The sequence below is a fragment of the Drosophila eugracilis genome, unplaced genomic scaffold (assembly GCF_018153835.1).
Source record: "Drosophila eugracilis isolate 14026-0451.02 unplaced genomic scaffold, ASM1815383v1 contig_2152, whole genome shotgun sequence".
Taxonomy (NCBI): domain Eukaryota; kingdom Metazoa; phylum Arthropoda; class Insecta; order Diptera; family Drosophilidae; genus Drosophila; species Drosophila eugracilis.
In genome coordinates, this window is record NW_024573036.1 from 804,946 (window position 1) to 832,820 (window position 27,875).

At 46.5% G+C, this 27,875-nt stretch overlaps 8 protein-coding genes across 11 annotated transcripts; 4 read left to right on the plus strand and 4 right to left on the minus strand.

Annotated features, from left to right (window-relative positions):
- Nucleotides 1-96: 96 nt before the first annotated feature.
- LOC108110966 (splicing factor 3B subunit 2) lies at nucleotides 97-2,729 on the minus strand. The gene is given in 6 exon segments (XM_017220265.2): nucleotides 97-540; nucleotides 604-848; nucleotides 904-1,873; nucleotides 1,931-2,246; nucleotides 2,249-2,561; nucleotides 2,619-2,729. Coding segments are annotated over 6 exon segments (2,238 nt in total). The 5' UTR covers nucleotides 2,643-2,729; the 3' UTR covers nucleotides 97-170.
- Nucleotides 2,730-2,794: 65 nt separating this feature from the next.
- Nucleotides 2,795-4,072, plus strand: LOC108110853 (histidine protein methyltransferase 1 homolog). Of its 2 annotated transcripts, none has more exons than XM_017220100.2 (3): nucleotides 2,795-2,844; nucleotides 2,922-3,491; nucleotides 3,561-4,072. In XM_017220100.2, the coding sequence occupies exons 2-3, from the start codon at nucleotides 2,979-2,981 to the stop codon at nucleotides 4,005-4,007; spliced, it is 960 nt and encodes a 319-aa protein (XP_017075589.2). In that variant the 5' UTR covers nucleotides 2,795-2,844; nucleotides 2,922-2,978; the 3' UTR covers nucleotides 4,008-4,072. The 2 variants fall into 2 exon arrangements, with proteins under 2 accessions (XP_017075589.2, XP_017075588.2); XM_017220099.2 differs by having other exon boundaries at nucleotides 2,795-2,840.
- A 116-nt stretch (nucleotides 4,073-4,188) lies between these two features.
- LOC108110852 (palmitoyltransferase ZDHHC23) lies at nucleotides 4,189-5,980 on the plus strand. 2 transcript variants are annotated; one of them, XM_017220096.2, is made up of 4 exons: nucleotides 4,189-4,259; nucleotides 4,339-4,635; nucleotides 4,687-5,580; nucleotides 5,640-5,980. In XM_017220096.2, exons 2-4 carry the CDS (start codon nucleotides 4,448-4,450, stop codon nucleotides 5,818-5,820), a joined length of 1,263 nt encoding a protein of 420 aa, XP_017075585.2. In that variant the 5' UTR covers nucleotides 4,189-4,259; nucleotides 4,339-4,447; the 3' UTR covers nucleotides 5,821-5,980. The 2 variants fall into 2 exon arrangements, with proteins under 2 accessions (XP_017075585.2, XP_041674047.1); XM_041818113.1 differs by having other exon boundaries at nucleotides 4,234-4,635.
- Nucleotides 5,981-5,997: 17 nt separating this feature from the next.
- On the minus strand, nucleotides 5,998-9,176 carry LOC108110850 (calponin homology domain-containing protein DDB_G0272472). 2 transcript variants are annotated; one of them, XM_017220094.2, is made up of 6 exons: nucleotides 8,890-9,176; nucleotides 7,335-8,650; nucleotides 6,867-7,257; nucleotides 6,563-6,802; nucleotides 6,218-6,501; nucleotides 5,998-6,160 (listed from the first exon to the last, which is right to left on the minus strand). In XM_017220094.2, the coding sequence occupies exons 1-6, from the start codon at nucleotides 9,109-9,111 to the stop codon at nucleotides 6,010-6,012; spliced, it is 2,604 nt and encodes an 867-aa protein (XP_017075583.2). In that variant the 5' UTR covers nucleotides 9,112-9,176; the 3' UTR covers nucleotides 5,998-6,009. The 2 variants fall into 2 exon arrangements, with proteins under 2 accessions (XP_017075583.2, XP_017075582.2); XM_017220093.2 differs by having other exon boundaries at nucleotides 7,335-8,659.
- Nucleotides 9,177-9,312: 136 nt separating this feature from the next.
- On the minus strand, nucleotides 9,313-11,060 carry LOC108110851 (serine--tRNA ligase, cytoplasmic). The gene has a single exon (XM_017220095.1). The coding sequence runs from the start codon at nucleotides 10,969-10,971 to the stop codon at nucleotides 9,466-9,468; it is 1,506 nt and encodes a 501-aa protein (XP_017075584.1). The 5' UTR covers nucleotides 10,972-11,060; the 3' UTR covers nucleotides 9,313-9,465.
- Nucleotides 11,061-11,409: 349 nt separating this feature from the next.
- On the plus strand, nucleotides 11,410-12,742 carry LOC108110544. The gene has a single exon (XM_017219633.2). The coding sequence runs from the start codon at nucleotides 11,534-11,536 to the stop codon at nucleotides 12,626-12,628; it is 1,095 nt and encodes a 364-aa protein (XP_017075122.2). The 5' UTR covers nucleotides 11,410-11,533; the 3' UTR covers nucleotides 12,629-12,742.
- LOC108110547 (protein cornichon homolog 4) lies at nucleotides 12,653-13,785 on the minus strand. Its single transcript, XM_017219637.2, has 3 exons — nucleotides 13,584-13,785; nucleotides 13,211-13,533; nucleotides 12,653-13,144 (listed from the first exon to the last, which is right to left on the minus strand). Exons 1-3 carry the CDS (start codon nucleotides 13,659-13,661, stop codon nucleotides 13,072-13,074), a joined length of 474 nt encoding a protein of 157 aa, XP_017075126.1. The 5' UTR covers nucleotides 13,662-13,785; the 3' UTR covers nucleotides 12,653-13,071.
- A 481-nt stretch (nucleotides 13,786-14,266) lies between these two features.
- LOC108110539 (hemocytin-like) lies at nucleotides 14,267-27,848 on the plus strand. The gene is made up of 16 exons (XM_017219620.2): nucleotides 14,267-14,463; nucleotides 14,597-15,159; nucleotides 15,236-15,523; nucleotides 16,018-16,461; nucleotides 16,609-18,556; nucleotides 18,617-19,263; nucleotides 19,365-19,913; nucleotides 19,976-21,244; nucleotides 21,299-21,383; nucleotides 21,457-22,454; nucleotides 22,513-22,672; nucleotides 22,726-23,009; nucleotides 23,082-24,639; nucleotides 24,703-25,489; nucleotides 25,547-26,501; nucleotides 26,594-27,848. The coding sequence occupies exons 1-16, from the start codon at nucleotides 14,372-14,374 to the stop codon at nucleotides 27,688-27,690; spliced, it is 11,724 nt and encodes a 3,907-aa protein (XP_017075109.2). The 5' UTR covers nucleotides 14,267-14,371; the 3' UTR covers nucleotides 27,691-27,848.
- Nucleotides 27,849-27,875: the final 27 nt, after the last annotated feature.

A 27,875-nucleotide genomic window follows, 5' to 3' on the forward strand; every position in this document is an offset into this window, starting at 1 on the left:
TGATTGTTCTTTGCTATGTTATTATGATTTTAATTAAATTGTGAATTTTTATCGATGCGTTTTGAGTCCCTGGCTTTTAAATACAAGCATTACATATTTTAGTTTAAACTATTTTTAATGACATTCTTGACAAAAGCACAAATGGAAAAGTAGTTTTTCTTGTTGTCGAACTAAAACTTGAACTCCTTGTACTTCTTTGTGGTCTTGGCCGGATCTGTTTGCTGTCGTTTGCGCTTAGATTTTTGCCGCGCCACATGCTCGGCCAACATGTCCGACAGATCCTCTTTTTGCAGGTGATTCTGCTGCTCGCGCATCTGTTGCTCATAACGCTGGGCCATGGCATCGTTGTCCATGTCTAATTCACTTGGATCAAGCGCCAGTTCCACGATGCCCTCACGATCTGTTGTGGATCGAGGTGGAGGCTGTTTGTTAGCCCCACCTCCACTGACATCGTAGACGTGGGTTGATCCCATCATGGAAGCGCCTATGCGGTCTGTGCGCTTCTCCGGCAGTACTTGGTACAGAACGGGGGTTTCATTGCTAGGAGAAAACGGAATAATATAGTTTACTATGCAAGCATTTTGGTGGTCTTGTTTCACTTACTCCTCCATTTCCGCTTCAATTTTCTTCTTACGAAGCTCTATGTTCTCAGGGGTTTCCATGCCAGCTGGAACACTGGTGAGTCCAGAAGGTGTTACCAATCCCTCTACTGGCGTGACCAGGCCAGTCTCATCCTGTTGATCGCCCAAGTCTTCTCCATCTTCCTCCTCCTCTTCAGAAGACTCTTCCGATTCTGATTCAAGTTCACCCCATTGATTACGCTCTATGTCAGCCTCGTCAATGCCATTCTAAAAAATTGCAAACTATAATAATGATAATTGACAAAGTCATGGTGCTACTCACATCCAAATCTAATATGTTTGTTCCAAATACGTCACCATACAATGGCTTTCCATTCTCATCCACTGGTGGCTTGCCCCAACCTCCGGCATGATAACCGAAAGAGGTTCCGTCTGGGATGGGCGCATTTAGACCGGGGATTTTCAGATTAGGGTACGACGGTGGCGGACCGTAGCGTTGTTGAGCAATTAGCCATGGCGGCGGAATCTTGTGGGAGTTGGGACCAACAGGCATTCCCAAAGCAATACGCAACTCTTCAGAAAGATCTCCCGGTTTCTTCTCCTTTAGGCGTGTCTCAAACTCCTTTCCCTCATAGTAAAGATCGCCATGAATGGTCATGCGGGGCTTGGTCTGCCATTTGAAGAAGGCGTCGTGAAGTTTTTGGTAGTCGATATCTATCTTGCCCATCTTGGGTCGTACACGTTCACGCATCTTGGCCTTGAGGGTTTTGGCGTCTTCACGCTCTTGCAGCGACTCGCGCATTTCCATGATTCCCGTCTTTTTAATAAAGGCTGGGAGGTCAAACGGAGGCTTCTCGATGCCTCTTTTTCCCTGCAGATATTTTCGTTTGAAGCACCAATGTCGCGGTACTTGTACTGTGTTTCTATAGGCCTTCAGTTGTACCAAAAGTTTTGGATCTCTGGCTGTTACATCATGCATCTCGACTACATCAGGTCGGGAGACCAGTTGCTTCAATTCTGCCACACTTAGGCGAGTAAGCTTCTTGAGCTTCCGCTTCGACAGCTTCTCCTTATCCTCCTTGTGCTCGTCGTCATCATCGCCATCGTCGTCCTCGTCCTCGAGGAGTTTGTCGGCCGTTTTTTTATCCTTGGCAATGGATTCGGAATCCAGCGACGACTTGTCTTTTTCGGCTGGCTTTGGTTTGTTCTCCAGCTTGAAGATTTCGAAAACACGATAAAACTGTCGGTACATGGGCGCTAGATCGGCAATGGTAATCTTTTCGGGCACGTATCTGAGATAGAATGCTTGGTTAGATAAGATATGTGTATTACTTTTTGTTATGACTTACTCTATGGTAACATCCTGATCATTAGTCTCGGATAATTTTTTATTCTTATCCTTTTCATCGCTACGATCCTTCCTTCGCTTACTGCGACTGTCTTTATGTTTGTCCTTCTTTTCCTTCTCGGAGACCTGTTCGTCTTCACTGCCCGGTGCCTTCGTGTCTGGGTCCTTTATCTCCTGGGCAGCGGCCTCGTGCTCATCGGCCTGGGCCAACTGCTGTTGCCGCTCGAACTCCAGTTGGTGGCGTATCTTCTTGTTTTGCTTCTTGCGCTTCTTTTTCTTTTTGTTTCGCTCCGCTTTGCTTTGTTTGCCGGGCTTTCCCCAGCCCCTCCATTTACCTGATTATCCGCATCATCTTCACTATCCTCGCCCACATCCGCCTCGTCGCCATCCTGAGCAGCCCCCCCGCTGCCACCTTGCGAATCGGCGTCTAAAGTAAACTCGGCCACCCGTTGATCCTTTAAAGCTAACACATCCTCCAGGGCCTTCGGAAGGACTAGTTCTCCAACGGATTTCCCGGCATCCGCGTCTTCAGAAGGTTCGTCAGCGCCAGTCCCATTGCCGTTTTCATTCCCATTGGCAGCCACACTTTCGTGCTTCTGCTGATCAAAGCGTATGGACATCAGAGGTGTGGGCTGAAAAAGTTCGTATTTAATAGATGACTAGCCGGTTGCCTTAAGTAGGAAACCTACCTCGTTATTTAACTGGTCCGCCATAAATGAAATAAATTTATACAAAACCAATTTTATGAAAAAACAATTCTAGTGATGGGCGACAAAGGAATAGCGTACCGCATCGATAATTCGATAGCCTTCGATGAGAAATGCACGAAAACAAGTTGGCATCTTTTTTAGAGGGCGTCCAGAATACGAAAAGCATGGTCAATGAAGACAGCTGATTTGCAATTTACGCTGGTAAGTAAGTCTTTATTAATAAATATACCGTAGATTGCATTTAATATTTACTGACATATTATCAATCTCTCATTTTGTTAGCAAACATTTGGTTTTAGGTGCTGGAATCTGGTCGCAAGGTGCCTTAAGCTTACAAGCATGTTTAAGTTTAATTTTGAAGTTGAATTGGACTCCTCTGAAGATCCAGATTCCGTTAAAAGTCCCATATTTGATAACGAAGGGGATTCTAAAGAACCTGAACCGGGAACCATAAAGAACGTAGATTGGTATAAGGCGGAAGAAGTAAAGCCAACCGATAACTTAATTTCCACATTGGATTACTATGAGCTGAATGCTAAGGAAATAAAACTGGGAAATACAATTATAAAACACCTTGTGGCCGGTTTTTTGCTGGAAGATATAAAGTCCCAATCAAATCTGGAAGATCTCGATATCAGAAAATCTGAGGAAAACCATTCTGATCTTATAGCTGGGGTGTACGAGGGCGGTGCCAAGATATGGGAGTGCACAGACGATCTTCTAATATATCTATCCGAAAAGCTTGAGAACTCATTTTGGAAGGGTAAAAGAGTTCTGGACTTGGGTTGCGGTTCCGGATTACTAGGGATATATGCCCTTAAAAACGGTGCTCAAGTCGATTTTCAGGACTATGTAAGCACATAATTAATATGTTATGATATTTTATATTATATAATTCTTTTCTTATTCTTTTGTTTTTAGAACAAAGATGTTTTGGAATACATTACATACCCAAACATCCTGTTAAACTTAGAAGAAACTCTAACTGACGATGAAAAGTTGGAGTTTTTGGACAAAAATACATGCTTATACGCTGGAGATTGGTTTCACTTCACTCAACTAACAATCGACGTAGAAAAATACGATCTAATACTTACATCAGAAACAATCTACAATATTGAAAATCAGCAAAAGTTGTTAGAAACCTTTGCTGGTCGTTTAAAATCGGATGGAATCGTATTGGTAGCTGCCAAATCTCATTATTTTGGAGTAGGAGGTGGCTTGGAACAATTTTCAGATAAGATCAAGCTGGGAAAGGTTTTTCAAAGTGAAAGTGTTTGGCAGGCAGACAAAAATTTAAAAAAGGGGGATTTTGCAATTAAAATTTATATAAATTATATTAAAAATGTTTTTGGCCTCCACAATTGATAGAGGATAATAAAATCGAGATTTGAGGATGACCCACGGTCTAATTTCAAATATGAAAAACACAATTCGAATTTCGTTAGTTTTGAACAGTTTTTGGGTTCTTTAAGTTCTTAATTCGTTGATCACTTAATAAATAAATGAGCAATTCAAAATAAACCAATCGGTTAGACCCAAGTTGGCATCCCTGTTTACGCAAAGCACCCTGTAACGGTACGACTACAGCTGAGTTCTAGTTGTTATCCCGGACAAATTGTGAGTTCGTTGTTCTCTGATAAAACAAATTAAATGGACCCACCCGGCAATAATGACTGCTTTTGAAACCAACCTTTAGCTTGTCAATAGGGCGTGAACTAATTTTACACAAACTGTTTTCGTACACGCTGCTTGGATTGGTATAAAAAAAAAACACTCATCATCGCACAAAATTGCGGGCCTAATCGATGTTCTTGATGTCAGCCGGCTCCTCCGATTTTGTGTCTAAAGCTTGGAAATCGGAGGAAAAGGAAGCCCAGTTGGAAGCTAACCGGAATCTCTGCTGCTGTGAGTACGTGACGGAGGACAGTCGGCAGCGATCACATATCCTAGGATGCTGTTGTAATTGCGTGGATTTCGATTTAGTGTTCACAAGGTGGGGAAACCAAAACTAAAGTGTCTAGAACTACAATTAAACTCTCCACAGACTTGTCACCTGCCGGAATATCGATCGAAAGAACGTAGACGGCATGTTAATCGCCTTTCAAGACCGGCTGCGTCTACCATGGCGCGGCGGAGCTAAGCGAATCTCGCCCGCAGCAGTGGCTCCTGCCTTCATTGTGCCCCTTATGCTGGGGTTGGCTACTTTGAACTCCAAGACCGCCATAGTACTGATGCTCACCCTTGTGGGCTTCACAATTTGGGGCATGCAGCTAGCAAAGAGAACGGCTACGAGGACCAACTTCTTTTTGAGTTGGCTGATTTTCTCTGTGTTCTACATGATCATTATATTTGAATTTCAGGTGCCTCTGCTGGAGCTGGCTCCGGAAGAGAATTACGCTCTAATGTTTTTCTCTTGTGCGGCTCTGTACTGTATCTACTCTACCAAGGTACTATCTCCCTTAAATCTAGTCTCAGCACAGTACGGAACCACGCCTAAAGATGAGTTGCCTGGCATAGCAGAGGCTTCTAGTGGCGAGGAGCAGGCCGAGGCCCAGACCACGCTCCAGATGGAGAGTGTACTGACTTTAGATGACGACGAGGTGGTGGACATGGACACTGCCGAGCGATCGGGCTTAATGCACGGACATCCCAACATCTGCGAGATTTGCAGAAAGGTGACTCCAAGGCGTGCTAACCACTGTCCTGTATGCGGAACCTGCGTGAAAAAGCGGGATCACCACAGTTACTGGCTAAACTGCTGCATCGGAGAGCGCAACTACGTATGGTATATTGTCGGGCTGGCTCTGTCGGAGATCGCACTCCTACTGGGCGCTAACTTAACCCTTACTTCGATTTGTCATCCTTTTATGGTGGTGCGGCCTCTCGGCTATCCAGTGCTCTTACCCGACGATTGTAGCGAGGTATTCGAGGGCTTTGAGTAAGTAGATACCTGTGATTTCAGTTAACCTATTTCAAATGAACACATACTCTTTTTAGACTAGGAATTTCTTTTGTGGTGGCTTGCTACGCTCTCCTTATTTCCGTTTACATAGCCTTTATACTTACTCGACAGGCCTACTTGTGGTGGAGGGGCTCCACCCTGCACGAATACAAACGCGCCTCCAATGCCTCAGGTCGTAATCGAATCTGGAGCAACTGGCGAGCCATTTTGAAGTGATTGATCAAATACCACAGAGCAGAAAGCACAACCTTGTCGCCCAAATACTAAAGTATTTATAGTCTAAACGCTGTTCTTCATAGTCGTACTTAGTCGTAGCGCTTTAAGGTCATAAATGCAATTTCAAATTTATTCAAAATAAAAATAATAAGAAATAGAACCGATCAAAAAAAAAAAAAAAAAAGAAAGCTACCATAAGCTATCCTCTCTCGGCTTATAATCAGGCAGCAACTCCCAAATCTTCATGCGCCATCTCTGGCGTCGCTCCTCCGTCTCCTTCTCGATCTTAAGGATTTGTGGCAGACGTCGCCAACAATCCAATACTTTCCACTTCAGGTGCCTAGTATATTTTGTTTTAACTATTAATCTTGTCTAACAATATATTTACAGGACCTACCACTCATGATGCGAAATGGCCTGTCGAGTCTTGGTGTCTTCGATCATACGGCAACATGTGGAATATTTATGCCACCGCCGAAACCAGTACTCCATGGCATGGAGAGCATGCCAATCAATCGCGACCAGCATCTTGCTCTTTTCATTCTGCACATACACTATCCAGGTGAAAAGAGCGCGGCGCTTGAGGATGGCATGCCAACACCTTTCAGCTCGGATCATCTTTTCGCGCTGCCTATAGGCCGTATAGCTGTGCCACGAGTTAAATGCGTTCTTTTTGAATAGCTGTCGGCAGATTGCAAAATGATTTATGTTTTATAAAGCCACCTACAAGAAAAAAGCATACCTGACAACGAAATTCTTCGCTCTTAACAAGATTCTCGCGTTTTCGGTGTAGTAGTCGTTTAAAACCCTCCATGCCAATACGCCTTAGTAGAAGCATGCGACTGAAATCCACAGCCTTGCGATGATTCTCGATAAAGCGCTGGCGCTCACGCTCCTTCAAGATCTTTGCCATTTTTTCCTGGCGTCGCTTTTCCTTAAGAACCTCTATCCTTAGACGTTTGGCTTCTTCATCCTCTTGACGCTGAATGATTTAGAGTTCTAGAAGGTTAATGGTCATGAATCGAATTAATATTTTAAAAGCCCACCTTGGCTTGCTCTAGGGCTACTTTTGCTGCCTCCCTTTCGGCATCAGCTTGAGCCCGACGCTGACGAGCTTGCTCATGACGTACACTCCGTTCTGTTGCCCGTTCTTGCATGTGCTGCAGGAATCGTGGCTGGAGCAATGCCTTGCCCTGAAGACGGGCCATCTCCTCGTCATCCGCATCGCGGAGACTGCCGATCAACTGCAGGCATTTGGCTTTGGCCTTGGCCTTGGGATCCCCGCAGCGGATGACCGTCTTTAACTCCTGCTTCAGATCTTCGCGCGCCTCTTTGGCTTCGTCGCTGAGTTTTGTTAACTTAAGTTGCATAATGAGACGCTCTTGGCGCTCCAGTTTGATTCGTTGCAGGTCAATAATGTCCTGTTGCACTTTAATCCTGGTTGGTAAAATTATAATTAGTGGTATACATATGAACATACATACATATTTCATTTAAGAGACTCAGGGACGTACTTGTTCTTAAACTGTTTTGTCATCTTTACGGCTTCCTCGCGGTGCTCCAGGGATTTCTGGTTGATCTTACTAGTGTCGGTATCAGGCTCAATCCGCTGACGCTTCTTCTCTTGGCGGACCTTATCCAAGAAAGCATTGATTTTCTGCACCCGGTTATCCCGCGCCTGGCACTTTTGACCCTGTTCACGTTCAATCTTTTCCATCGTTGTAAAGTGAATCCACTTAAGGAAGTACTTGCGCATTATCACTATCTGAGTTTTAGCCCTGGCCTGAAACAGCTGGTCGATGATCTTTTGCTTCTCCTGAGTTTGTGCAATGTCCGACTCATCCTCACAGTCGCTCGACAGCTCTTGAGGCTCGGGTTCCCTGGGCTTGACAACTACTTTGGGCAACTCTATTCGCCGGATAAGTAGGGGCTCCGGCTCTGGCTCGATTTCCGATTCTCCAATGGGGTGTGTGCTCGGCGTTGGAGTCTTCTTTTGGGGCAACTGAAACTGCACATGCTTAGGAGGAATAGGCAACTCCTTGTTCTGCTCCTCAGCAGCTTCCAATTGAAGTTCATATAGTGCTTCTTCCGCTAAATCGGATATTACGGAGTCTATGCCATCGCTAGTATTTGAGCAAGTTGAGGATTCTCTTTTTAGAGGGGAAGGATTTCCATCTGGTTGTTCATGCTGATTTTCAAGCTGTAACTCCTCTTCATGGCGAACGGTCCGAACATGGAGCATCTGGCGCTCGGCTGCCGCCCGCATGGGTCGAAAGAACTCCTCTGTCGAGGTTAACGGACTAGGAGTGCGGCACCGCAAGAGCTTCGCCTTGCTCTCATCTGCCTGGACTTGCTTGGTAAAGTTGCGATACTCCAGGGCATCAAAGGATATCACTTGCTCTTCTAGGAACGCTGGGAGTTCCATCACCTGAGCTTCTTTCTCTGTCCATTCGCAGTCCATGTCAGCCTCTTTATCCGGTTCCGGTCTAAGTTGCTGGATCAAGCTCTTGGTAGCCGCTGACTTGGTCTCTGAACACATTTGGGCCATTTGCCCCAATGCCTGGACAGGAGTGTTGTAGAAGTTATCTATGTGCTGAGCTGCCTGGGCCAGGCTCTTCACAAGAGGAGCATTGTTCAATTTAAAATCTGGCTTTGTAGGTGGCACCCGGTGGTATTTGCTCCTCTGGAATTGCCTAGACAACTGCTGGCGAAACTTCTGCAGCTGATTATCAATGAAACGTTGTTCCACCTCCAGATTATGGGCTTTCGTAGCTTCCAGAGAATGGCTATGGTCATGAGCTATGGTGGCCAAGGGAAGTTTGTGTGGTATCTTTTGAAACTGTTTAAAGAGTTTTATTTATAAATTAAATTCGAATCATTTTAATTTGTTAATTCTAAAAATATGAAGTTTTTGTTTTAAAATATTTATGTAATGAAAATCGCTTTTATTTATGAATTTTAGTTTTTCATAATTTAAACTACAAACATTTTCAATTATTTAAGTCCAAAGCGAATTTCCCTTTCATTTCGTTTTAAAAGTTATGGATGTAAATAAATAAACCAATTCACCATCTTATGTCGCATGTCCATTATAACAGATGGATTCAGTTGCTTAGTATCTTCTCCTTCAATCAGGAGCTTCTCCTGCCGCCTTCCTATGTAATCCGCTCCTATTAGGCGACGTACGGCATCCGTCTTAAGCCCCAAAGCATTGACCTGCTGGTGGCGCTTGCGAATGCGATCCCATCGCGACTCTTTAATAGGCTTCTCACGGCGTTTCAGAAGCGACATCTTGAATAGTCTCGAATGTCTTGTTTTATTTTAAAATGGTTACTTTTTACTCGAATTGAAAAGTAAATGAGAACTGTCTCTGTCGATGGGAAAAATTTCGTAAACAAGTTTGTGATATTGTCCTGACAACGAAAACTGCCGGCCGGGGTGGAACAGTTTTACCTGATTACCTATACTTACCTATACCAAAAAAAAATTGGATTGCATTCAAAGCACAGCTTGATCCATTTTAATTATTATAAAGTTCATATAAATGCCATAAATATTAGATAAGTCGATAAGTAACAAAAATTTTGAGGACTTTGCAAGCTTAGTTTAGCAGTATATTTCATAGTAATTGAGGAAACTTTAGTTTTAACCGGCAGCCGGGTCCTTCTTGGTCTTTTCTTTCTTGCCCTTTTGTTTCTCGGCGGCAGCCTGCTCCAGATCAATTGGTGCAGGCTTGACGAATGGAATTTCGTCCTGGAACTTGGCGGGCAAGTACTTCTTCAGCGGCTCTGGCACCTTGATACCTGTCTCCGTCTGATGGGTTTCCAGAATGGCGCAGATTACGCGAGTGGCAGCGCACATTGTGGCGTTCAGCATGTGCACATAGTCGACGGCAGCGTTCATTTTCTTTGTCTGGCCGTAACGAACCAGCAAGCGACGTGCTTGGTAGTCTAAGCAGTTGGAGCACGAGACAAGCTCTCGGTATGCCCCGCTGCCGCCGAACCAAGCCTCCAGATCTAACTTCTTCGAGGCAGCATGGTTGAGAGCTCCGGAAACGATGTTCACTACGCGATATGGAATGCCAAGTGACTGACAGAACTGCTCCGCATTACCAATCATCTCGTCCATCATTTCCCACGACTTGTTGTCGTGCGGAGAGGTGAGCACGAACTGTTCAACCTTCTCGAACTGGTGGACGCGGAAAATGCCGCGAGTGTCGCGTCCATGGGAGCCCACTTCCTGTCGGAAGCACGTAGACAGACCGGCGTATTTTATAGGCAGCGATGCCTCTGGCAGCCATTCGTCCCGATGGTAGGCGGCAATCGGTTGTTCCGAGGTGGCAATCAAGTACTTCTCGTCAATACCCACCTCTTCGGCCTTCTCGCTGCCTTTGCCAACAACTTTGTAGAGCTCTTCATCAAACTGCGATAGCTGGGCCACCTCCTGCATTACCTCCTTTCTCATAAAGAAGGGCGTATACAGTGGAACATAGTCACGAGCGTACAGCAAGTGCAGAGCGTGTTGAATAAGAGCCTGCTCCAGGAATACGGCAGCTCCGGTAAGGAAGTATCCGCGTCCGCCAGACACTACAGCTCCCTTTTCAGCGTTCATACCATCGATCATTACAATAAGGTCCACATGGGAGTACTTCCCGCGCTTTTCACAGTCGCCAAAGGTCCGTTCCACGCGGTTTTCATCCTCGTCGTTGGAAACAGGGACGGACTCATGCAGGTGGTTTCCAACCTCCCGCAGCGAGGTGTTCCTTGTCTGCTCGGCCAGCTCCAGCGACTTCTGGTTTTCCGTCATGGCATCGTCGATGAGCACGCGCAGTTGCTTGATCTGATTGACAGTTAGCGGTTGCAGTGTCTCTGCCACGATCTCGGTGAGGTCCTTGGTCACGCCGGCCGGGAGGTCTTCGCTCATTGCGCCCACCGGTTCTTTCTTCTTCATCTTCTCGCCGATCACCTTGCTGCAGACATTCTTCACCTTGTTCAGGTTGTCGGCGCGGTGGCGGCACTGACGCCATTCCGTGTCCTTCGCGATCACTGTCTCCACCAGCGCAACATCCTTGAAACGTTTCTTCTGGTTCTCGCGCACGGCATCCGGGTTGCCGCCCTTGTCGCTGCGAAAAAGATCCAAATCCAACACCATCTTAGCTGTGCTTTAATTTAGTTTAAGTCGCGGATTGGCAGCAAATCGCTCTTTCACAACGTGGCTAGCCTTTTGCGTCAACTTGGCAGTGTTGGAAAGTGCGTTTAGTGCGTTGGGGGGTATGATTGGAGACGAAGTGCATTCTGTTGACTCATAACCTTCTAGTGCAATCTTGAGGCCTCTTGAGATATTCACCGAAGCACTTGAAAATATTGTTAATTATTTTAATTAAAAACTATGAACACCAATTTGTTAATATATAGAATCCAAATGCAAAAAATTCAGTTAACGTTTAATATTGTTATGAAGTTAAACAATAGAACTAGTGGTACAAGGATATTTTATAATTTTAAAAATGGTTTTACAGTCGGATTAAATATAACTTTGCTTTTATTATGTTTATTTTGAATTTTCCAGTCGTCCATATGTCGAACTTCAGACGCAACATTTTTCGTCACTATGCCAAATTAAATTGTTACTTATTCAGCACTGTATGTACCAGCTGTTTCAAAACAGTCCAACTGGAAAACAGCAACGAAACTGCTGACAGATTCCGCCGACAATGAGCTTTATTGACCAGGAGGTTACAGAGTTTCGAGCACAATGTGAAAAGCAGGTACCGCACACGAAAATCATAATTTGCTCCAACTCTTTGATTCGGGTTGACATCTACCCGGAGCGTCCAAACCTCTCAATGACCGTGTGCCTTCGCTTTCCGGAAAACTACCCGCAGAGCACTCCCATCTTGGTGGAGCTAAAGAGTCGTGTATACTCCGATATGCTGCTAACGGAGCTCACTCGGTTAATCGACGACTATGTCAAGGATTTTTTGGGAAAACCGCAGGCGCTGTTGGTTCTGGCCTTTGCGCAGCAGTATTTGACGGATAATCCGCTTTGCGTATGCCTAGACGAGATTAAGCAGCTAAGGGCAGACATCAAAAGTGGAGGCTCGGAGAGCCAGCTAAAGCTGAAGCAAAAGAACAGGAGCGTGGAGCTGGTGGCTAAGGGAGGCCGTTACAAGTACAAAGTTACTGCCGTCGTTCTGGACAGCTATCCCATGCAAAGTGTGGAGCTACGTGGTCAAGAATCCAATCTGCCTGCCGTGCTTGTGCGCTACCTAAACGGTCAGTCGCGGGAGATAGCTCGCCAGTGCGTAGAGCCACCGATTCGGCTTAGCAAAGAGGCACTGGCCAATTTTCGTCCGGTGAGGAGTCTGCAACGGTCACTCAAGTTCTGCCTGGAGGCCACTCGGGATTTCCATATCGAACTTTGCCCTATTTGTGATAAAACTGTGCTACCCGATGATCCGCAGAATATAGAAATAGATGACAATTCTGACCTTTTCATCGAGCGCGTTTACTGTGGACACCTATTTCACCAAGGGTGCCTTAAGAAATATCTGTCAGAGCCTCCCTTTCCCAAGGGCGGAAAACTGTGTCCAGCCAAGCGTCGCCATCCGCGTTCTGATGCTCAGACTTACATGGGAAGATCACAGGGAGGAGGAGTCGCTGCATCCAAGTCTTTGGAAGACGCGGTTTGTGGCATTAAGCTGGCTCACGACCGCTGGGTAGTCAGTGTGAAGACTGCGGAGGCACGTTGGGCCCAGAAACAGGCTCGCCAGCGGGAGCTCGAGGAGGTGGTGGACTTCCTACAATAACAGAGGATTCAACTCAAGAACAGCTTTCTGAATATGGTTATGTATTTTGTGATTTCTTTTCGAATACGCTTATATTGCTAAAGATGAAATAAATAAAGTGAAGATAAAGTGCGACTAGGTTGGTTTTGGGTATGTTTTTGTGTATACTGCTAACGCGATGTCAGTAAATTGAGCAGTGTTACAGTCTTTTATATCGCGACTCTTGAAGATCTGAACGAATTAGACTATAAGTCTTTCTATACCTTTTTACGGTATAGCAAAGTAGATGAGTTTGGAAAACTTATTTAAATTGTAATATTATATAGAATACATGTTCTGCGAAAGTCAGGAAACATGTCTGTTAAATTTGTTTCTTTTAAATCAACCGAAATAGAATCCAGGCCTTCTTAGATTTACTAAGATTCCCTGGAAGCCCGTTGGGTGCAGGCTTATTTAGCTAAACTTCAAAAATCGGTGACTATTTCATCGTCTTCATACCGCTTGATGGGGTCTCCCTTGATCAGTGATGAAATGAGGCTATAAAGAGAAGTTTCAGATTAATAGTAATTTTTTATATATAGTATTTGAGATCTCCTAACTTACCAGTACACTCCCACAAAAAACATAACGAAATAGTACCCCAGATAAATCATACAATTCCTCAAGTGGACCTTCAGCAGTCCCCTACTGTGTATGTCCACCGGATCGTAGACACCCAGGCTATCTCTCCGCTGACGATGAAGTTCGTAGAAAAGCCATATAACCATCGGCAGGTTAAGAAGAAACATTACCCAGTGGCCTCCGAGAAGAAGTAGGACACAGAGCAGGGCGTGTGATCCGAATTTGGGTATGACCCAGAAGTTGAGTCGCCGGCAGCATTCCTGGGCATTCAAATAGTCGCACTCCAGATCCGCCAGCGTCAGTACCTAAAAAATATTACTCTTAAAATTTGTCTTTTATAGAAAACCAGTCCCACATAGTAAATTAGAAGCAGAAGGATGGCTCCGTAGACCAACAGGGTGATACAAAAGGTGGCTGTCTCCGGAAGAAACATAATTGCACTATAGATTCACTTTTTCACTTATAAATACGGGTTTTCAATATTATTTACAAAGTTTTCAACATTTCGCGTTTAATTTGTTTTTAATTAAAAAAAAGTCCTATAAAATACCATACGGCGTTTTTTTATGCAGTGGTGGATACAGAGTTTTTGAATTAGCAACCCTGAAAAACGGTTTCTTCCTTTTTGAATTGCTTTCAATTTTACTCAAATAAATAAATGCGTTCAAATAAAGATAATAGTTAAGAAAGGCCCACAAAATATAATATCTAGCCTTAAACTCTTAAAATAAGTTTTATTATATTTGAATTAATTCTTCTTATTATTTTAATTCTACTATCAATCTCCTTAAAATGAAAGAAATACTTCAGAAAATGAAGTTGTGTATGTTCATTAGGAACGAAAGCAACAATCCTTAAGATAACATAAAGAGCAATGTGTTCTTTATCAATAACTGTTCTGCATTATCAGTTCTGTCCTCCATCTTTGGTATTATCCAAAGAAAATTTGTATTCTATGTATACAACATCTGCATGAAATAGAAGACCTCCGATAACCCCCTAGTTCTTGGGGGTATAAAAGGAACTGAACTCACTCATAACATCTTAGTCTTGTCCGGTTTTTTGAGCAGTTTAAGTGTTTTTGGTGAAGTGTGAAATAAATCCAGATATAAGTCCCTGCAGGGGACCAAGATTTTCTCCGGCATGGGTGTGGTAGTGTGGTTCCTTGCCGCATCTCTTTTTGGAAGCACTGTTGGATTGCCCAATGTGGAACCAACTAGGACTTGGGTACCAGAGTAAGTAAATTCGTTTTATAAGAATGAAGAAGTAAATATGGGATTTCAAGTTTTTTTTACTTACATGTGTAAAATCTATTAGATTATTGTATTAAAAATATTTAATAATATTAATTCCTAATCTCTTTTCCAGCAATCCCAATTCGGGACCAAGATTAGCCAATGAGCTGTGGTTCAGTCAAGTGAAAAAGCCATTCTCCCATTGTCCCCAATACAAATTCCCCATCAACACCAATGTGAATTGCGTGGATACAAAGGAGGGAGGCGAGTGCGAGGTCAGCTGCATCGGCACTAATCACTTCTATGGCGAACGCCAGAACGTCAATAAGCTAATCCTCTCCTGCCGTCGTGGTGCGTGGGGTATAAAGAACGGGGCCCCCACGGCGAAGACCATCCAGCATTGCGATGGCGCGTGCGTCTGCCGAAATGGAGGCATCTGCAATGGGGAGAAGTTTTGTCACTGCCAGAAGGGATTTGGTGGAGAGAACTGCGAGAAACACCAGGAGTTCGGGTGTCCGGAGCGGCCACCGCAGCTTCCAAAAAACTCGAGGACCGTCTGTCGAGGAGATACCTGTGAGGTGCAGTGCTCTCCGGGATTTGACTTTTCCGACAAACGCAGTCGAGTTCTTCTCAAGTGCAAGGGTACTAAATACGTGGATATGAACCCACAATTTCTCAAGCTGCCGGATTGCGAGGGTAGGAACTTTTCTGATCAGTTTAATTAATCGAACATCTTAGAATGGCCTATTCTTTCTTATTTTGTATATTTCAGCGAGTTGTTCTCCTAATTGTCTAAACGGAGGTAAATGCATTGCACCTAATGTCTGTGAGTGTCCGCCAAATTACCGAGGAAAACAGTGCCAATTTCCCGTGTCTAGATGCAATGTTACGGATTTCAATGGCAACTTCCAGTGCGATCATGGACCGGAGAGGTCAGAGTGTCGTCTAAGCTGTCCTACAGCTCAAGGAGTTAGTGTTATGGGAAATTTGGTCTCACGCTACGTCTGCGACTACGGAACGGGAAAATTCGAGCCAACAATCTCTGGCACTTGCATATATCGTAAGTAAAAGGAAACCCACAAAGGAATATCTTACATAAAGGACACATTGTAATACAAATGGCGATAAGAAAATAGATCCCTCTTATTTTCCACAGCCAATGGGCAGATTTCCCCCACTTAAATGAGGGTTCATTCTTTTTCCAACATATGTTTATCGCCTATGCACTTGACATTTTATATCCATTTCAATATACATATGTACATGTGTATGTACATGTACATATGATATTCTTAAAACCAAAAACCAGATGTTTGCTGTCATTCGACTGAAATAGGTTTTAGTGTCTTAGGGTCCTTATAATGGCGGCAGTGTACTTAGCACCTATCGCAGCAGGGGACATCTTTTCATGTCGATAACTAAAAACAGCTTTAAGTAATTCGATCCTTTTAATTTCTTACACAATTGAACCAAGAACATTGGTTTATTTTCCGTGCACTAGATAAATATCGTTGTACCATCTTCTGATTAACATACACTCTTCGTTCCGCACAGCTCCAAATCTAAATGTCTCCCAACAAATAACCACTTCTGACACTCAGACCAATGGAACTGTCACAATTACAAACAAAGCAGTGCTTCCTTGGCCGGATAACCTGATCGCAATCTGCAATCGCTATCGGCAGTACGACAATAGCAGCGACTGGAAGCCGGAGGACCCAGATGATGACGGTATTGATGGAGCAGGCCGACTAAGACCAAAGCCCAATAAGGATTTAATTGTGGCTCCACGAACTACGGTTTGCAGCTCCTGGAACGGTCGCAATATCCGAACCTTCGATGGTTTACTATACAGGCTGACGCTGAACTGCGCCCATACCCTGGTTAACGACAGGATATACGGGGCATTTCATGTCTCCGTTAAAAGTGAGACCTTCGAATCTCCGCTGACTATTCAGATCCAATGGCAATCTGTACAGTACACACTGGAGAACCTCAGTAAGTAATAAACACTAACTTAAGACTTATATTCTGATATTTAGATCAAAAAGACCTCATCTCAAGCAAATACCAATTTTTTTAAGCATTTCTGATTCTGAGAAACCGCTTCAGTTCAGGTTTAATCTAATACCATGTAACTTTCAGATGGAAGTGTAACTCTATCCACGCCCGAGAAGCGGCTTCCGCTACCTGCCCAAGTCCTGGGAATGAAGGTTGTACCCTTTGCTCAGCACGTGGAAGTGGACTTGGAATCGGTGGGTCTGCAGCTGGTCTGGGACCATCACCAGCTCCTAACCGTGCGTGCGAGCGTGGATCTCTGGCAAAAGGTAGGTGGCCTCTGTGGTCACCTCGACGGCAACAGTGACAACGACCTGATGAGCCGGTCTGGTTCAGTATCACCATCATGTCGCACCTTTACTGATAGTTGGCGTACCGGTGATCAGACATGTGTGCCCGATACGGATGAACCTTTGGCCCAGTGTAGGGGAGAGCGACATGTTGAGGCCGTGGAGAAGTGTCGAAAACTACTGTACAATGTCCACTTAAAGAGCTGTCTGGAGAACTTCAACCAGGAGACACTTCTACGGACTTGTATCAAAGATCACTGCGGCTGCCCAAGGGGTCAATCCTGCATTTGCAACTTTTTACAATCGCTAAATGGCGAGTGCCGAATCCTGGGAATTGAGCCTGCGATTAAGGATTGGCGGAATCTACAACTATGCCCAATCAGTTGCGCCGGTGGCCTTGTCTACCGTTCATGTGGTCCCCAGTCCCAGCCAACCTGCGAGAGCGAAGGAATCAATGACCCGAATCAGTGTTTTGAGGGCTGTTTCTGCCCGAGTGGTAAGCTCCTCTACAAAAACACTTGCATCGACCACAAAATGTGCCCGTGTGAGCTGCGTGGACGTGAGTTCCAGCCAGGTGAAACCCACAAAAAAGAGTGCAACACGTGTACCTGCCAAGCTGGAAAGTGGGAGTGCACTCAGGAAAAGTGTAACAAGCGTTGTACAGCTTTTGGGGATCCCCATTACCGAACCTTTGATGGAAGATCTTTCGACTTCCAAGGTCGTTGCCTGTACTACCTGTTGAAGACACTTACTCTTTCCGTGGAGGGCGAGAACATCCCGTGCTCTGGTGCCATCGATGAGGTAGTAGAACCATCGCCAACTGGACCATCGTGCACCAAATCGGTTACCATCCGCTTCTCTTTAAAAGAAGGTGGGCCCACTGTTATCAAACTATCGCAAAAGCTTCAGAGCTTTGTAAATGGCGAGGTGGTGACCCAATTACCCTTGCAATTGGGTAATGGAGAAGTGGTACTTCGGTTAGCCAGTCATAACTTTATCACCGTGACTTTCGCCGATGGCTTGGTGGTGTGGTGGAACGGCGAGTCCACTGTCCACATTGATGCCCCATATAGCTACTACGATAACACGGCTGGATTGTGTGGTACTTTTAATGACAACACCAAGGATGACTTCCTCACTCCGGATGGAGATTACGAGCACACTCCGTTGGCATTTGGCAACAAGTGGCGCACCAAAGAGTTGTGTACTGATCCGGGTCCACCGGTGAACCCAACCCCCTGCTCAGGTAATCCCGCCCAACTAGCAGCGGCTGAAGAGCTTTGTTCGGTCCTTCGATCAGACACTTTTAAGCCGTGCCATTGGGCCGTGGATCCTAATAGTCACTACGAAGCCTGTATCTCCGACATTTGTGCCATTACGGATACTAATCCGATTAACGCGAACAAAGCGCTTTGCGAACTGCTCTCTGACTACGCCAATTTGTGCGTAAGAAATGGAATCAGGACCAGCTGGCGACAGTCTATCAAGCAGTGTTCGATCAAATGCCCGGATGGTCAAGAGTACGCTGAGTGCGGAGATTCGTGTGCCTTGAGTTGCTTCGACTTGCAGAAGCGGGATCAGTGCAAAAGGCAGTGCGTCGAGGGCTGTCGCTGTCCAACAGGTTACTTCCTCAACGAGCAGCAGGAATGCGTTCCCCAAAAGGCCTGTTCCTGCTACTATGATGGACTGAGCTTCCAACCCGGATACAAGGAGGTGCGTCCGGGCGCAAGGTTCCAGCAGCTATGGTAAGTTTAAGACTTTTCTCAAGGCCCTTCTTTTTCATAATGAATAAAATACTTTTGTAGCACCTGTGCTGATGGGCTGTGGAATTGCAAGGATGCAGACCCGAATGATGAATGGATTTTTCCGCCACTGGTAAATATTCGTAAGAAGTGCGCTCGTAGTCCGTACGCCAAGTTCGTAAGCTGTGCCCCCAAGGATCCGAAGACCTGTAAGAACATGCATAATTATTTCCCTGACACAACTTCCTGCCACCCAGGATGTGTGTGCGAAGATGACTTTGTGTACGACGTCACCCGGCAGCAGTGCGTCTCGCCGGAGAAGTGCTCTTGCTATCACGCCGGTCGGAGTTTCGACGATGGGGCCACCTTCCAAGAGCTGTGCAACCAGTGCGTCTGCCAAGGTGGATCTTGGAAGTGCACTCGTAATGACTGTGAGGGCACTTGCAGCGTTTGGGGCGACTCTCATTTCAGTACCTTTGATGGCCTCGACTTCGACTTCCTCGGCCAGTGTGACTACGTTCTCTCTAAGGGTATCGATGACCACGGCAGTGGTTTCTCAATAGTTATCCAAAACGTTCTCTGCGGATCATCAAGCGTCACGTGTTCAAAGTCACTGGAAATCTCCCTGAGCGGCAAGGGCGGATCGGAGAAGCTTAAACTAAGTTCCGGCGGAATTTATGGGACAGATAATGCCACTTCTCTAATAGCACGTAAGTCTAATTATTTATATGAACAAATTTTTATGAACATACATACAATATATATTTGTTTGGCGAGAACCACTCCTTAACCATCTATCAACATCTTGCAGGTCTTCGGCAGCAGATCAGTTCGCAGGAGTCCAGTTCTTTTTACGTTTACAAGGCGGGAGTGTTTCTGGTGGTCGAGGTTCTGTCCCTACGTCTCCAGATAAAGTGGGACGAGGGCACCCGAGTTTACGTTAGGTTGGGCAATGAATGGCGCGGACGCGTTTCCGGACTATGTGGTAATAACAACGGAAACAGCCTGGACGACTTCAAATCTCCATCCGGAGGCCATGAGGCGGAACCAACGCTTTTTGGTCATTCTTGGCGAACGCACCAGCAGTGCGAGCTGCCTGTACAAATTTTCGATTCCTGCCAGCGGAACGGGCAACGTCGATCTTGGTCCGAAAACAAATGCAGCATCCTCAAGTCGCCATTGTTCGCCGCCTGCCATCTCCAAGTGCCTCTTGATCGCTACCTAAAGCGCTGCGTCTTTGACACATGTGCCTGTGACCAAGGAGGCGACTGCGAGTGCCTCTGCACAGCGGTCGCTGCCTACGCGGATGCCTGCTCTCAGCGTGGCATCAACATTCGTTGGCGCACGCCCCACTTTTGCCGTAAGTACTAGTACCATCCAAATATATATAAATAAATAATATCTATATACTTCTCCCCACAGCAATGCAATGCGACACACAGTGCTCGGATTACAGCGCATGTACGCCGGCTTGTCCTCTGGAGACTTGCGATAACCTCCTTGACCAAGGTGACTCTGCTCGGTTATGTCACCACGAAAACTGCATAGAGGGATGTCTTGTGAAGCCTTGTCCACTAAACCACATTTACCTGAACGACAGCTACACCACATGCGTTCCCCGGACGGACTGTAAGCCCGTGTGCCTGCAACGAGATGACATAACCTATTTTGAAGGCGATATAACGTACACAGACGACTGTGCCACATGTCGTTGCTCCAAGAAGAAGGAGGTATGCAGCGGAAAACCTTGCCCACCGACCACTACTACAAAGCCACCGATCACGGGTACAGAAGATCCGAAAGATCCGCAGGATCCGTCCGGTAAGAAATGCGTACGAGGCTGGACACGCTGGTTAGATCGCGGATCCAGCTTGGGTGGAATAAACCTTAATGACCTGGAACCGCTGCCCAATTTCGATTCACTCGAGAACATTTACGGCACCTGCGATCGGAGGTTCCAGAAGAATATAGAATGCCGGGTGAGAGATACCAAGCAATCGTACGAGCTGGTGGATGACAATGTGTCCTGCGATCTTACCCGGGGCTTGGTGTGTGTGGGCAAATGTCACGACTACGAGATTCGGGTCTTTTGCGAGTGCAACGATGATGACATTACCACACCTAGACCTCCACCTCCTCCACCAAATGAGAAGTGCGATCCTTCGCTACAGATCTTCAAGGAGTATCCCGGAGATTGCTTCAAATATCTGCGCTGCGAGAAAATTCCGGGGAACAGCAACTGGCACTGGGTTCCGGGATCATGTGGCGTTAGCATGATGTTCAATCCGATAATCGGGGCATGTGATCACATCTCCATAGTAACCCGGCAGAAACCCCAATGTGGAAGGACTAAAGATCGGTGCCGGGATGATGAGGAGTGGAACGATTGCGCCAACCAGTGTGAGCATACCTGCCACTTTTACGGGCAGCAATTGCTCCGGCGGGGTCTTTGCATTCCCGGCGAGCATTGCAAGGCCGGATGTGTGCCAAAAAAACGTCAGGACTGTCGGGCGCTGGGTAAGCTCTGGCGCGATGAAAACACCTGTGTGGATCTGGACGACTGTCCTTGCCTAGACGATCGCAATGACGACTATTTGCAGCCACACAGAATCATCTCGACTGATTTGGATGACTGTCAGTGTGTTTTTAACCAGTTTGTGTGCGTGCCGAAGAAAACCACTACAGAGTTCCGTAAGTTGATGGTGACATTTCTTGATTATTGGAATTAATTTAATCGTATTCCAGCTCCGATCGGAAGTCGTACCACAACCACACCCTTGCCTACTATTCGCACCACCCTAACCCCACCTACATTGTGTCCAGCTTCCAGGTAAGTTAGCTTATAATTTATATATGTAATTTCCTAAATATTTTATATATAATTGTTATATGTATATTCACAGCATGGTGCGCCTTTTTACTAGCGACCATTCTGTTCCTGACACCGCTTTCTTAGGATCAAGCATTCTGGATAATGACTACGCAGCTCACCATTCTCGCCTGCACCGCAAACCCAAGCTCAATTCCGGAGCCTGGGCTCCTAGAATCAGTGATCAAACGCAGTATCTACAGGTGACCTTTGAGCGACCATTGGCTCTATACGGGTTACTTATCGCTGGGGATCCCCATCTGGACAACTACGTCACCCTTCTTAAGTTGGTGTATAGTCTGGATGGCGAGGGCTATCATGAACTTATTGGCCAAGATGGAGGACCCCAGGTGCTGGTGGGGCCTAAGGACTCAAGGGTGGCAAGAGCTCATGTTTTCCAGCGTCCGATTGAGGCCAAAGCCGTGCGGCTATATCCTCTCAGGTGGCACCATTCCATTGCCATAAGATTTGATCTTTTACTGTGTAACCATGTGCCCACCACCACACCCCCAATAGTCGACAGGACCACAGCTATCCCGCCCACGCGACCACCAAGGTTTCATTTGATCTGCGAGGATCCTCTTGGCGTCGATAATGGAGCACTGCAGGCCCACCAGGTTTCGGCTAGCAGCATCTGGCTTTCGTCGCAGCTCGACACAGATGAGGGACTATTAGATCTACTTAGATTCCGATCTAAGTTAGGATGGCGGCCGCTGGCCAACAAGTTGGATGAATTTGTTGACTTTGACTTTCTTGAACCACGTAATGTAACCGGAATTCAGACACGTGGAGGAGCTCATGGATGGGTCACTTCCTATCGAGTTCTATTCTCCTCAAACAAGTTGGTGTGGAACGAGCTGCCGGGTCCGCAGGGAGATGCCCACATATTCGAGGGCAACCAGGACAGTAATAGCATTCACACAAACGGATTTTTGCGGCCACTGGTGACGCGTCATCTTCGTTTGGTGCCCACAACATGGGATCAGAATATAAACTGGAGAATCGAGCCCATTGGATGCTTCGAGCCTTATCGTAAGAATCTCTTCAGACCTAGTCATAAAGATTAATCATACTTAAAATGTTTTTGCAGCAAATAACACCCAGCCTCCTCCAAATCGAGTGTGTAATCTATGCGATGGCATCGAGTTAAACTGCACCGTTTCCAAGTGCCCCTGTGTCGAAGATCTCTTCTGGACGGGTTCCAAGTGTGTCGAGCGCAATCTTTGCCCTTGCATTGACAGTTATACCCCGTAAGAAGAGAATTACGGTTTTCTGAAACCTTTTTGATAGAATGATTTTACAGCTATCCAATTGGATCCAAATGGGAGAACTCGGACTGCGAGGAGTGCGTATGCCTGTTGGGTGGCGTAGTTAGTTGCAAAACTAAAAGCTGCCCGCAATGTCCTGCCCACATGAGGAGTATCCGGAGGGGTTGTCGGTGCGAGTGTCAGTTGTGTCCACCAACCACTCGTCTATGCCCCACCAGCGGAGATTGCATTCCCCCTGAGTGGTGGTGCAATGGAGTGCAGAATTGCGCCGATGACGAGGATGAGACTTGCGACCCCACTCAAACCACTTTGAAGCCCCGTAAGTCAATTTCTTTCTTAATAAATAAAAATGATTAAATAACTCAAATATATTTTTTCACATCCATTCCAGCAACCACTAAGAAACCTCTTGTGTGTCCGCCCCTTGTGTGCCCACCTGGCTACTCCGTAAAGATCAGAGGAAAACTACCCATAGCCTTTTCCGAAATGCTTTATATTTCGGAGGATCCCACGGAGGATGGTTCCTTGGACCCACTGGGAGATTGGCTGGAGCCTTTGAAATCCTCAGACCAGCCAGAAATTGCTCTTGGTGCATTTAGGTTATTTGCAAAGTTTGGAGCTAAATTCGGACCTAAAATGTTTAAAGTTATCAAGAAATTGGGTACCAAGTTGGGTAGTAAGATCAGGGACGTTATTATCGAGAAGTTCGGAGAAAAGGTGGCAGAAAAAATTGACGACCTGACGTCGAAGAAGGAAATGAAAATTTTGACCTTGGAGCGCCTAGAGTTTAATGAGTTGCCTCTTGTTCCGGCAAAGCCCCAGCTGGAGCATTCATCCTTTGACCAAGATGATGTCAATGAACTGCTGGACTTATTAGGAATTGAACCGCAAGACATTCCAGATTTTTCGGGTGACTGGGATGAATTCCTTGCTGATGACGAGGACGACGTCAACGATACTGATCAAGACCAAATCAATGATCTACTTGGCCTTATGGGCATTGTGCCACAAGAAAATCTTGGATTCGCAGAGAATGGAGCGGACGAATCCTTGGACACCGAAACCCAGTTGGTGTTAAACGGTGCTAGTGGGGCAAATGTTAGCCCTTATGGACTTAACTTCCAGCTACCGACTGGTATCCGAGATGCTTACCAACGAAGGGGTACGTTTAGGGTAAGGGATCGCCAGGACGTTGAACTGTGCGACAGCTTCTGCTGTATACCCCAGCAGAAAGTAACATGCGAGGACCCACAGTGCCCAACGGGCTTTGAACCAATATTGGATACAACTAGCATAGGAACTGACAAGTGTCCTACTTTTACATGCCGACGCCCTCGGATTCCAGACGATACTTGCGACATCACTGGAAGAATCTTCCGAACCTTCGATGGTACGGTGTATAAGTACGATATCTGCAGTCACACTTTGGCGCGCGATTCACAAAACAACCGATGGACAATCAGCACTCAGCTCCAGTGCGCTTCCGATCAGCCAAGTTGCGGTTCCAAGACTCTGGTTATCAGCGATGTGGAAGGGGATGTGACTATAACCATTCTGCCCAATCAACGGGTTATCTACAACAATTTCGAGTTTACTATCCATGATCTAGCGCTGGTCAAGCCTGTCCGCCGATCTTTTGTGATCAGCCAGTTGGGCGGTACAGTTGTGGTGGTATGTCGACGTCACAAGTTCTGGGTGCAATATGCCGCTAGTGGTAATATTAGGATCGGAGTATCCCAAGTACTCTTGGGGCAAGTGGATGGGTTGTGCGGTTTTTACAATGGCCAGCTCGACGATGATAAGCGCACGCGTACTGGCTTGCATGTTATCAGCACCACGGACTTTGGCGATTCGTGGTACGATAGGAAACTTCCATTGGACAAGTGCCAACCACAGGTGTGTCCCCTGGATCTGCAGCAACGGGCGCTCCAAATGTGCCAGGCTGTGAGGTGAGTCAATTAATAAATGCCATCGTGTAATTTCTTGTGATCCTTTCTTGAATTTCGCCATAGGCATCCCTCGTTTGAAGGCTGTGGCTTATCTGTAAATATCGAGGATTTCCTGGTCAAGTGCGTGGAGACAACCTGCGAATGTCTGAAATCTAATGGCGGTGCCGAGGGCAGTTGTCGTTGTGATCTCCTCCAGATTTTTGTTGGCCAGTGTCTTGCGGTGAATCGCAATCTTTTGCTGACAAGCTGGAGAAGCATTCACCGCTGCGAGCCCACATGTCGACCGCCCTTGGTGCATCATGATTGTCACCGCCAGCGGTGCGAGCCCCAGTGCGCCCTGACCAGTAACTCGGCTTCCGTATGCCCCACCATTCCGGACACATGCTTCCCCGGCTGCTATTGCCCAGAAGGCACGGTCCGGCGAGGTGACGACTGCGTGCCTTTGGATGATTGCAAGGACTGTAAGTGCAGTCTGTTTGGCCTGAACAAATTCGTCACCTACGATGGCAGCAGCTTCAGTTTCAAGGGCATCTGCACATATCTGGTAACGAGGGATCTTCTTCTGCCGGGAAGTTTTAACTTCCAGGTATATGCGACAATAAAACCATGTGGACTGACCAAGGAGGAGAGCTGTGTAAGTGCTCTCCGTGTTACAGCCGGTGAGCATACCCTCCACATCGAGCGTCACGAAAACGAGGTGAAGCTATTGGCCGACGGTTACCAGGTATCGCTTTGGCCTCACCAGTCGCCCTGGCTAAGGATTAACCAGCCCGGTGAGCAGGATCTGATTGTGCAGCTACCCCAAGTTAAACTGGAGCTCTTGGTTAATCTGAATACTTTACAATTCCAGGTGAGCTACTCAAATTAAACTTGGAAAAAATCAATTTTAAACCTCCTCCAATTTCAGCTCACAGTGCCCTCTGTCCGCTATGGCAGTCGCATGGAGGGATTGTGCGGCAACTGCAACGGCTTGAGTATTGACGATCTGCAGATTAACCCGGCCAAACCGAAGCCGGCGGAGCCTCGTCCCTTTGACCTTGTCGACTTCGTGACCAGCTGGCAGGTAAACGAGCCACGCCTTGGCATCGACACTCGCTCCTGTCACCATCAGCAGGTGTGCAAGCCGTTACCGCAAGATCGGAATGTTTGCTACCAACTGATTGTGCAATCCGGCATCTTCGGCCGCTGTCCTCTACTGGTAGATCCTCTGCCCTTCATCGTGGCCTGTCAGAAGGACTCGTGCACGGCTACTGATAATAAGCAAGTGGTCTGTGACGTTCTGACAGCCTACGCGGATGCCTGTAACCAGGCGGGTGTGTGTGCCGACTGGCGACCTTTCAGTGAGTGTCCAGCCGAGTGCTTGCCAGGAATGACCTATAGGCCATGTGACTGCGACGTATCCTGTGAGACGGGAGTGGATCGGGTGGATCAGAGCAACCTGGAGGTAATCTACAAGGGACGCTGTTTGCATACGGCGCGTCATGAGGGATGCTTCTGTCCGCCTGACAAGGTACTACACCACGGAAAGTGTGTGTCGCCCAATGAATGCGTGACTTGTGGCGATGGACGACATGTAGGAGACGTCTGGCAGCCGGATAAGTGCACTCGGTGCCAGTGCTTGGGCAGTGGACGAGTTAGCTGTGAAAAGGAAAACTGCAACAAGGACACCGGTCCCATCTGTCAGAAGGGCTACAAGCTTGTGGTTCTGCAGCACGACTTTGAGTGCTGCCCCACACTCATTTGCATGACGGACCCTAAAAAGCCCGGACACATCTGCGAAAAGCCCAAACTGCCCGACTGCGGACCCCATCAGATTCGCATTGTGGACGAGGATGTCCATGGATGCTCTGTTTACAGATGCGGTGAGTTGTCGTTTTCATAAGAACTATTAACGTCCGAAGTTTTTAAATAAACAGGGATCTTTTACCATTAATATCTTTATCTCAATTTATAGAATGCAAACCAAGTGATCAATGTGAGCCGTTGCCATCGTTGGTTGTCAAGCCTGGCGAGAAATTGGAGAAAATAGTGGATGGATGCTGTCCAAGCTACAGACTAATCTGCCTTCAGGAGTCCTGTCCAAAGCCACCGGCCACCTGCGATGAGCTGCATTACGAACTGATCTCGGAGAAGAAACCCGGCGACTGCTGTCCGGTGTATAAGTGTGTGCCTCCAAAGGACAAGTGTCTCTATAGACACGAAGACCAGGTGCAGGTGTATCGTGTAGGCGACAAGTGGCAGCTACCCAGGGATCCCTGCGCCGCCTATGAGTGCGTGCTGACGAACAATATGGTAATCACAGTGACCACGTTGCTCACCTGCGAGAAGAAGTGTCCCCTTGATTTAACCTATGAGCACACGAACAACGCTAAATGCTGCGGATCCTGTGTGCCAACGGGCTGCGTCCACGATGGAAAACTATACAAACCGAATGAAACTTGGACAAGCCCAGACAAATGCACAGTTTACTCGTGCGTTCACATCCAGGGTCAGCTAATCATCCACGAACTGCACGAATCGTGTCCGGATGTAAGTCGCTGTCCTGCGGAACATCTCCAAGATGAGGGAGGCTGTTGCAAGCGCTGCAAGATTCCACCACCGCCGCTAGATCAAGTCGATTGTCAGGCTGTTACGGTGGCTTCCACTCTCACCATTGGCATGATTATGTTCCAAAGCCAGGACCATGGACAGTGCCACAACGATCAACCCATTCAAGGCGTGACCCAGTGCGAAGGGGCCTGCAATTCGGCTTTTAAGTACAATCCCCTACTAAACAAATACGAGGACAAGTGCAGCTGCTGTGCTGCAACGGGATTGAAAAAGCTGTTTGTAAAACTTACATGTGCTGATGGCAGCCCGTTAGATCACGCCCTGGAGGTGCCCACAAGCTGTAGTTGCGAACCCTGCAGCAAACATCACCTGACATTGACCAGCGAGAGCAAGACTGTACCTAAAAATTCTTTAGGTAATTCTGATGTAGCTGAAGAAGATGGAGAAGAACTTGACCTTCAGGATCTCCTAGGTCAAAGCGGAGGCGTTATTTCGCGTTGATAGAATTTAAAGTTTTATACTCAACCAATCTTTTCATTTAGATACCCACCTTATTACTTTACTATGAAACATCAAACTTATGACAAAGACTTAAATTTTAAGAATAGAAAATTGTATTGTATGTAAAAATAAAAAAAAATTAAGTTGAATAAAAAAAATGTTAATGCAGTTCACATTTTAAAATT

Excerpts from the sequence above, each read along its gene's own strand:
- LOC108110853 (XM_017220099.2), top strand. The coding sequence starts at position 2,811 with ATGAAGACAGCTGATTTGCAATTTACGCTG. Across the intron at positions 2,841-2,921 it reads CTGATTTGCAATTTACGCTG|CAAACATTTGGTTTTAGGTG; the intron begins GTAAGTAAGTCT and ends TCATTTTGTTAG. Across the intron at positions 3,492-3,560 it reads AAGTCGATTTTCAGGACTAT|AACAAAGATGTTTTGGAATA; the intron begins GTAAGCACATAA and ends TTTTGTTTTTAG.
- LOC108110852 (XM_017220096.2), top strand. The coding sequence starts at position 4,448 with ATGTTCTTGATGTCAGCCGGCTCCTCCGATTTTGTGTCTAAAGCTTGG. Across the intron at positions 4,636-4,686 it reads TTCGATTTAGTGTTCACAAG|ACTTGTCACCTGCCGGAATA; the intron begins GTGGGGAAACCA and ends AACTCTCCACAG. Across the intron at positions 5,581-5,639 it reads GAGGTATTCGAGGGCTTTGA|ACTAGGAATTTCTTTTGTGG; the intron begins GTAAGTAGATAC and ends TACTCTTTTTAG.
- LOC108110850 (XM_017220093.2), bottom strand. The coding sequence starts at position 9,111 with ATGTCGCTTCTGAAACGCCGTGAGAAGCCTATTAAAGAGTCGCGATGG. Across the intron at positions 7,258-7,334 it reads ACAAAACAGTTTAAGAACAA|GATTAAAGTGCAACAGGACA; the intron begins GTACGTCCCTGA and ends TTTACCAACCAG. Across the intron at positions 6,803-6,866 it reads TAGCCCTAGAGCAAGCCAAG|CGTCAAGAGGATGAAGAAGC; the intron begins GTGGGCTTTTAA and ends TAAATCATTCAG.
- LOC108110851 (XM_017220095.1), bottom strand. The coding sequence starts at position 10,971 with ATGGTGTTGGATTTGGATCTTTTTCGCAGCGACAAGGGCGGCAACCCG.
- LOC108110544 (XM_017219633.2), top strand. The coding sequence starts at position 11,534 with ATGAGCTTTATTGACCAGGAGGTTACAGAGTTTCGAGCACAATGTGAA.
- LOC108110547 (XM_017219637.2), bottom strand. The coding sequence starts at position 13,661 with ATGTTTCTTCCGGAGACAGCCACCTTTTGTATCACCCTGTTGGTCTAC. Across the intron at positions 13,534-13,583 it reads TTCTGCTTCTAATTTACTAT|GTACTGACGCTGGCGGATCT; the intron begins GTGGGACTGGTT and ends AATATTTTTTAG. Across the intron at positions 13,145-13,210 it reads TTTTTTGTGGGAGTGTACTG|CCTCATTTCATCACTGATCA; the intron begins GTAAGTTAGGAG and ends TTCTCTTTATAG.
- LOC108110539 (XM_017219620.2), top strand. The coding sequence starts at position 14,372 with ATGGGTGTGGTAGTGTGGTTCCTTGCCGCATCTCTTTTTGGAAGCACT. Across the intron at positions 19,264-19,364 it reads TGCCACTTCTCTAATAGCAC|GTCTTCGGCAGCAGATCAGT; the intron begins GTAAGTCTAATT and ends AACATCTTGCAG. Across the intron at positions 21,245-21,298 it reads GAAAACCACTACAGAGTTCC|CTCCGATCGGAAGTCGTACC; the intron begins GTAAGTTGATGG and ends ATCGTATTCCAG.